Raw genomic sequence first — 9,206 nt, 5'->3', positions numbered from 1 at the left:
ATTATCAGCCCTTTCTCAAGTGCAATTCCATGAACGTGAGCCCATTACAATAGGAACTACTGTCTCAGTTGGGGGCACCATCTATCAGGTGGGAGTGGCCGTCCACTTACTGCTCGCACTTCGGGGAAGACTAGCAAGACAATGCGCACAGCATCATGGGAGAGCTCATAGTCAACACAAGGGACAGCCCATCACCCACATTAGTGACAACACACTGCTGAGAGGTGAAGGAAGACTTCCACAACTGAACACCCTCCTCCCTGCCTCAGCTAGTCACAGGACAACGCCGCATAGAGGATGTCACGTGACGGGTGAGGGACGCTTTGGGCGTGGCTCCCTGCGCGTCTGTGGCAACCGGCGGTAGGCGGGGCGGCCAGTGTTCTCGAGCTGCCGGTGTGTGCGCGCGCAGGGTGGTCGGTGAGTGGTCGCTGCAGGAAAGATGGACGATTTTCAGACGGCAGAAGAGGTGAGAGGGATCCCGGGGAGGTAGTGTGTAGTCTGGGGGGAATGAAAGGCACCTTGTGTAACTTCTCCATGTGTATCCCTCCTCCCCCCCCAGGCCTGTATGTGTGACCCCCTGACAGCAGAGCTGACAGCCCCTTCCTCAGCCATTGTCTCCCATCACTGTACATGTGGCAGCGTCAGGTCACATTGCCGCAGGATCCGGCACTGCAGAATCTTCTGTGTAGTGTGCTCCTTCTGTGGGACTGATTCATGAAGCCTGCAACAAAGACAGAGCACAGCTCTTCTCCAGAAGAACTTTTATTAGCTGCTTGACTTATCAACAAACATGGCTCACATCAAAGCCGATTTTGAAATGGTGCGACTTACAGCGAAGTCGCACCATTTCAAAATCAGGTGACCTGCCGATTTCATGGTGATTTGTAAGACATCTGAGACAGATGTCTATGCAAATCGCAGCAAAAGTAGTGCATGCACTACTTTAGAAATTGGTGCGACTTCGACTAAGTTGGAACCGCGCCGATATGACCGCTGTAATAGCGGACAATAGGGTGTGACGATTTGCAAGTCACACCCGATGTGACTGGGGGCTTAGGGTGGAGTATAGATCTGGGGTACACAAGTGTTAGGGATGAGCTCAGGTGTGCTTGGATTTAAGTCTGAATCCATCTGAGCGATCTCGCCAGGAAGCCGTCACTGTATTGGGCCAATCATAAGCGGCTGAGGCATTCCTTGCCCATATACACTTTCCTTGTATACGTGGGGCAGAGAATGCCCCGGCTGCTTATGATTGGCCTCACATATACATGCATTGGGGGCAATGTGCCCTCTTGGGTGTCACATTGGGGGCAGTAGCTCTGTCCCAATTGAAAGTAATCATGCAGCCAGCACAGAGATGCCCAGCACACTTATGTAGATTAAAAAAAACACCAATTCTCCTGTGCTTGAGAGTGTGCCCAAAGATGACAGCTACATTCACATCCTGGCTTTCTTGGATAGCTCTTGCCGTGCTGCTCTCATAAGATTGGGGAAGTCTGGGAACACTGTAACCATAAAACAAAACCGAGGTCACACTAGCCTAGTGCATTATCCTTAACCACTTGCCGTCTGCCCTATAGCTGGGAGGACCTTCTGTGCAAAATCACATATATAAACATGGTTTTGCACTTCCACCACTGGGAGGTGCACGTCTACCACAGGAGCACTGCTGTGATTGGACACATCAGAAGCCGATCAACAGGTGCCAGCCAATGGATAAGCGCCGGCACCTGTTGATCGTAGAGGAGACTGACATAACACAGCTCTCCTAATGTAAACAAGGCAAAGCTGTGTTATGTCAACGGGAATCTGCTAGATTTTATTCAGGGATTAAAATCTAGCAGATTGCCTAGTAAAAACAGCACACACAGCGCACAGAAACACTGGCTAGGCACACAAATATCCCTGTAGTCACCCTAGATGTTTAACCCCTCCCAGCCAGTGTCAATAATACAGTGACTGTATATTTTTAGCACTGATCACTGTATTAGTGTCACTGGTTCCCACACAGTGTCAGACAGTCCATTGCAATATCGCAGTCTCACTATAAGTCGCTGATCGCCACCATTACTAGTCTAAAAAAATAAATTACAGTGTATATATACCTCCATTTGTAGATGCTATAATTTTGCTCAGGCCAATCAATATACACTTATTGGGATTTTGTTTACTAAAAGTATGTAGCAGAATACATTTTGGTCTAAATTTATGAAGAAATCTTTTTGAAATTTTTCTATTGGATATGTTTTATAGCAGAAAGTAAAAAATATTGTTTTTTGGGTTTTTTTTTAAATGTTGGCATTTTTTCATTTATAGCACAAAAAATAGGAATCCCAGAAGTGATCAAATACCACTAAAAGAAAGCTCTATTTGTGGTGGGAAAAATTACACAAATTTAATTCATGTACAGCATTGCATGACTGCGCAATTGTCAGTTAAAGTAACGCAGTGTCGTATCGCAAAAAATGGCCTGGTCATGAAGGGGGGTAAATCTTCCGGAGGTCAAGTGGTTAAAACATACTTTTATTTATATAAAAGTGGTAAGTATTATACTCACAAATTGGCAAATACATCAAAAGCTCATCATATAGAAACAGCACAGTCCGGTCCACGATTTGTCATATCACGACAGGGCAATAGGACATCCAACCGGCCAACGTGTTTCGAAGGACTAGCCTCTTCCTCAGAGCCAACAAGACTGTTTCCTGCAACCTCACTGAAATAATATTATTTAATATTATAATTGTATTATTATATAAACACCCGTGGTTGCAGGATAGAAAATCACATAGTCTATGACTGGCTTAAGACCTATGGCCAGTAGGCATAGGAGGGCTACCTCTCATCTTTTTCTTCAGTTGGTATTTGCATATTCTGTGACCTTTGGATTTGGAGCTTCCTGGAAACTCCTGAAGATGTTGATAGATACATACACCTGAGGGTACCCATTATTTCTTTAGACTTCCACTTTACCTGCTGGTGGGGATGGCATGGGTTACATTTATGTGCAGTAACCAAATGAAACCAGTAAGGCCCCTTTTACACGGGTGTCATCCGTTCTGTCACTTTTTTTTGTTGAGAAAAAAACTGATGAAAACAGATTCAGATTATATCAGTTAACATCAGTTTGCACATCCATCTTCAATTCAATTTAAATCAATGTACCTCTGTCTACATCCGTTTTTGCATCCTTGTTTTAGTTGTTGCAGAAACCAAACAGAAGAGACAACAAAACATTTCTTACCTAAAAACAAACATAAATGGGATGCATATAAACAGATGGCATCCGTTTACATACATTTACATCTGTTCTGTTTCAGCCGATCTGGGCATTGGCTGTATGGGCCCCTTTCATGAGGGGAGGGCTCCACCTGCGATCTGCTTGCTCAGCAGGGGATCTGTCCTCTGATGCTGGCTGAGCAGGCTGACTACAGGTCCGTGCATTAGCATAGTGGAGCTAGACACAACCTGCTCTCCTCTATGGGTGGTAGGATGTAACGGACCTCCTGTTCTTTTACACCTGACTGCCATCCCATCCTGTCTGCCCAGACGGATTATAACGGATCCCCGTCAGTTTGTTTTTATCGAATCCGACTGGATGTGAGCGGGTGTAAACATACACATGTCCATTTACACCCGTCGCTCCATAGAGGAAAATGGAGAGTCCTATTGGGCCCACCTGAAAAACGGACAGGCGGACCTGATTGAAATGTTTGTGTGAAATGGGCCTTCTGCTTTAAAAAATAACTGAACAGACGCAGATGTAAATGTATGATCATCCACCTACATTTGTTTGGCCATAAATATGAATTGCTGTTTGTTTTTGATCCATCAATAGACAGATGAAAAACCGACAGATGGAACACTTGTATGGAAGAAGTCTAAGAGTTGCATCTTCTGCAATCAGACCACTGCAAAATGGATTCTCTTTTGTTTCCCCTACAGTGGTAGTAAACACTCAATGTTTATTTTTACCTACAGGTGAACTTATAATAACACTTACCTGTAGGTAAAGGAATATCTTCTAAACGTACACCGTTTATGAGATATTCTAGCGGGCAGTAGCCAATAAGTCACCAGAGCATGCACTCTCAAGGAACGGCATACTCGTGTCATTCCTTCAGAGCTGTGTGCTGTGGCTGAGACTCCTGCGCGCATGTGTGGGAGTGACGTCATCACAGTTTAGTCATTCAAGCAGCCGCAGCCCACAATCCCAGAATGAAGATCGGGTGAGAATGGAAGCCTCTGCAACTGTGACAGTGCGCTGCTGGAGGGCTTCGTTTTAAGGCAAGTCCTTCATAATGTGCTAGTATGCAATGCTATGCCTTTGCCTTGCAGGTGGAAACTTTTTTTATTTTTTCAAAGAGTTTACTACCGCTTTAACAAATATCTACAGTTTAGTTATTTTACTGATAATCTATACCAGGGGTAGGCAACCTTTGAGAAGTGAAGATCTACCTGAACAACATGAAAGAGGTCACTGAGGTTCAGCGCCATTTTTTTTTTTCAAGAAATAATTAGCAAGGCCTAACTAACTAGTAAGGAAAACCTAAAATGATATAATAAAACAAATGTTACGGTAAAAATATAAACTTACCCTACCTTACAAGTGGACAGTGTCAGTAGGGCAGTGAACGGTGTGTGGAAAGTGTCAGCAGTTTTTTTTTTTTCTTTCAAGGAACAAGGACAGGAGGAGCAGTGGGGAGGTATTTACTGGAACCGATCCCCTGGATTTTCCTCCTGCAGCAACTGTATGTTGGTGGGAGGGAGAAGTGGAGAAGCTGGCTTTCAGCTGCTGTAAGAGGAAAATACAGGGGATTGTTAGAAGACAAAAAAAAATGATTTCCCAGCAAGTGATTGAAGATTCAGTTTTTACCAAGCACCCCCCTCCTTCCCCCAGTCCCCAAGGTGGCTGCCCTAAGCAGTTTTATGCTGGTGCCAGCCCTGCCCATAGGAGTGTCCTCTGCCCCCTTCAAATCTTCCACTCCCCCACAGTAGTGACCTCTCCCCCCCCCCCCCCCCTCATAGCGGTGTCCTCTACTGCCCTTCTAAAGGAGGTCAGCTGTGGCAGTCTGTCTTTCTGTTCACACGCGTTTCCTTTAAGGCTGGGTTCAGCCTTGTTCTCTGTAAAAACACTTCTTACTATGCGTTACAATAATGTACAATGTGCGTTCCTGTGCCATTCGTTTTGTACTGCTCTCTAACGAAACTAGGAGGTACACTACAGTGATCTGTGCACTGCATTGGAAAAATGCTGCAGGTGAGTTACAGGATGGGTTTGGAGCAGTATTCAAACTGAATGGGCTGCTTTACTGCAATGTACATTCAGCTTTTGAACTATAAGAACACCTGCGCTAGGAGAAATCTGGAGGCTGGAATTGCCAAGAATAGTAGTTGCCTAACTTATTGTCTTACTGGCTTCAATGCATTCAAGTTAAAAAGTCAGAACATCTAACATGCATGCTTGTTCCAAGTGTGTGCCTCTGAAAGTACTGAAGCTGTTGGACTAGCAAGACAGCCAGGAAACTAGTATTTTAAAACAAAGTCAGCTCTGGCAGTCTCCATATTCTTTCAGCACCGGTTTTTCTATCCCTTCATGACCAGAGGTCATTAAAGTCTAGACACTGAGACCAAATTTAGCAGTGCCCATGGGTTCCTATCTCTTCGCTGTGATTGATACACAGAACATTATAGGAATGTACCTGTTAAACAGTGGAAGGCACAAAAGTGCCTTATCATTGTGATAAATATGGAGAGAAGCCCCAAGAGTTAGGAAGTCTGCATTTTACACCTCATCAGGCATAACTGCAGGATTGCTTATGTTGAAAGCAGGAATCTTCAAACTATCGTAACAAAGGGCCAGTTTAGAAGGTCAGACTGTGGCCATTGGGAGCAGAAAATGCTCCAATGGATATGACCCTGAGCACATGCACTCAACCTCTTTGGTTGACCATGGCAAGGCCTGTTCTGAGTGGGACCTGCCCTGTTAAACTGCTGTATGAGCTCAGCTCAGTTTCAGGATCTTGGCAATTTTCTTATAACCTAGGCCATCTTTATGTAGAGCAACAATTCTTTCTTTCAGATCCTCAGAGAGTTCTTTGCCATGAGGTGCCATGTTGAACTTCCAGTGACCAGTATGAGAGAGTGAGAGCGATAACACCAAATTTAACACACCTGCTCCCCATTCACACCTGAGACCTTGTAACACTAACAAGTCACTTGGGAGGGAAAATGGCTAATTGGGCCCAATTTGAACATTTTCACTTAGGGGTGTACTTGCTTTTGTTGCCAGCGGTTTAGATATTAATGGCTGTGTGTTGCTATTTTGAGGGGGCAGAAAATTTGCACTGTTATATAAGCTGTACACTCACTATTTTATATTATAGCAAAGTGTCATTTCTTCAGTGTTGTCACATGAAAAGATATAATATATTTACAAAAATGTGAGGGGTGAGATACTATATATATATATTTTTAAGCAGAGACCCTGGAGAATAAAATGATGGGTGTTGCAATTTTTTATTTTCTTTGGAATACATACCTTAATTAGTTTTAATGCACAAAAACACAAAATAATACCCAATTGTTTGGTACAATATAAAGGTGCATCTCAGTAAATTAGAATATCATCAAAAAGTTCATTTATTTCAGTAATTCAATTCAAAAAGTGAAACTCGTATATTATATAGATTCATTACACACAGAGTGATATATTTCCAATACCGATACCTGGTTTAATGATCATGGTATCACTGTGCTTTATTGGCCAGCAAATGCGCCTGACCTACACCCCATAGAGAATCTGTGGGGTATTATCAAGAGGAAGATGAGACACAAGACCCAACAATGCAGATGAGCTTAAGGCCACCATCAAAGCAACCTGGGCTTCCATAACACCTCAGCAGTGCCAAAGGCTGATCGCCTCCATGCCACGCCGCATTGATGCAATAATTCATGCAAAAGGAGCCCCAACCAAGTATTGAGTGTATACTATACTGTACATGGACATTCTTTTCAGTAAGCCATCATTTCTATATTAAAAAGTCTTTTTTTTTTTTTTTTAATTGGTTTTATGTAATATTCTAATTTTCTGAGATACTGAATTCTGGGTTTTCATTAGCTGTAAGCCATAATCATCAAAATTAACAGAAACAAAATGCTTGAAATATATCACTCTGTGTGTCATGAATATATATATATTATTATTATTATACAGTATTTATAAAGCGCCAATAGTTCGCTCAGCGCTGTACATTACAAAGGGGGACAGAACATGTGACAGAACAACAACAATACAATGCAAAACATGAGGGGATCGAGGGCCCTGCACTTTCGAGCTTACAATCTAGGAGATATATATATATATATATATACACAGTCAGGTCCATAAATATTGGGACATCTACACAATTCTAACATTTTTGGCTCTATACACCACCACAATGGATTTGAAATGAAACAAACAAGATGTGCTTTAACTGCAGACTGTCAGCTTTAATTTGAGGGTATTTACATCCAAATCAGGTGAACGGTGTAGGAATTACAACAGTTTGCATCTGTGCCTCTCACTTGTTAAGGGACCAAAAGTAATGGAACAATTGGCTTCTCAGCTGTTCCATGGCCAGGTGTGTGTTATTCCCTCATTTTCCCAATTACAATGAGCAGATAAATGCTATTTGCATTTGGAATCTGTTGCTGTCAACTCTCAAGATGCGATCCAAAGAGCTGCCACTATCAGTGAAGCAAGCCATCTTTAGGCTGAAAAAACAAAACAAACCCATCAGAGAGATAGCAAAAACATTAGGCGTGGCCAAAACAACTGTTTGGAACATCCTTAAAAAGAAGGAATGCACCGGTGAGCTCAGCAACACCAAAAAACCCGGAAGACCATGGAAAACAACTGTGGTGGATGACCGAAGAATACTTTCCCTGGTGAAGAAAACACCCTTCACAACAGTTGGCCAGATCAAGAACACTCTCCAGGAGGTAGGTGTATGTGTGTCAAAGTTAACAATCTAGAGAAGACTTCACCAGAGTGAATACAGAGGGTTCACCACAAGATGTAAACCATTGGTGAGCCTCAAAAACAGGAAGGTCAGATTAGAGTTTGCCAAACGACATCTAAAAAAGCCTTCACAGTTCTGGAACAACATCCTATGGACAGATGAGACCAAGATCAACTTGTACCAGAGTGATTGGAAGAGAAGAGTATGGAGAAGGAAAGGAACTGCTCATGATCCTAAGCATACCACCTCATCAGTGAAGCATGGTGGTGGTAGTGTCATGGCGTGGGCATGTATGGCTACCAATGGAACTGGTTCTCTTGTATTTATTGATGATGTGGCTGCTGACAAAAGCAGAAGGATGAATTCTGAAGTGTTTTGGGCAATATTATCTGCTCATATTCAGCCAAATGCTTCAGAACTCATTGGACGCCGCTTCACAGTGCAGATAGTCAATGACCCAAAGCATACTGCAAAAGCAACCAAAGAGTTTTTTAAGGGAAAGAAGTGGAATGTTATGCAATGGCCAAGTCAATCACCCGACCTGAATCCGATTGAGCATGCATTTCACTTGCTGAAGACAAAACTGAAGGGAAAATGCCCCAAGAACAAGCAGGAACTGAAGACAGTTGCAGTAGAGGCCTGGCAGAGCATCACCAGGGATGACACCCAGCGTCTGGTGATGTCTATGCGTTCCAGAATTCAGGCTGTAATTGACTGCAAAGGATTTGAAACCAAGTATTAAAAAGTGAAAGTTTGATTTATGATTATTATTCTGCCCCATTACTTTTGGTCCCTTAACAAGTGGGAGGCACATATGCAAACTGTTGTAATTCCTACATCGTTCTCCTGATTTGGATGTAAATACACTCAAATTAAAGCTGACAGTCTGCATTTAAAGCACATCTTGTTCGTTTCATTTCAAATCCATTGTGGTGGTGTATAGAGCCAAAAATGTTAGAATTGTGTCGATGTCCATTATTTATGGACCTGACTGTGTATATGTATATATATATGTATATATATATATATATATATATATATATGTATATATGTGTATATATATATATATATATATATATGTATATATGTGTATATATATATATATATATATATATGTATATGTATATATATATATATATATATATATATATATAGGGGCAAAAAAGTATTTAGTCAGCCACCAATTGTGCAAGTTCTCCC

The 9,206-nt window shown here is 42.3% G+C and overlaps 1 protein-coding gene across 1 annotated transcript in view; it reads left to right on the top strand.

Moving 5' to 3' along the window:
- Positions 1-216: 216 nt before the first annotated feature.
- The window catches only part of DYNLT1 (dynein light chain Tctex-type 1), a 29,404-nt gene continuing 20,414 nt past the window's right edge, over positions 217-9,206 (top strand). Inside the window, exon 1 of the mRNA XM_089676282.1 lies at positions 217-466. Coding sequence (XP_089532408.1) covers positions 440-466 — 27 coding nt within the window. The 5' untranslated portion in view covers positions 217-439. The remainder of the gene's footprint in view (positions 467-9,206) is intronic.

This window comes from Staurois parvus, unplaced genomic scaffold (assembly GCF_062004578.1).
Source record: "Staurois parvus isolate SC_StPar_1 unplaced genomic scaffold, SC_StPar_1.0 ptg000165l, whole genome shotgun sequence".
NCBI lineage: Eukaryota > Metazoa > Chordata > Amphibia > Anura > Ranidae > Staurois > Staurois parvus.
The sequence above is the reverse complement of the archived record's forward strand: the minus strand, read 5'-3'. Positions and strand labels throughout refer to the sequence as shown.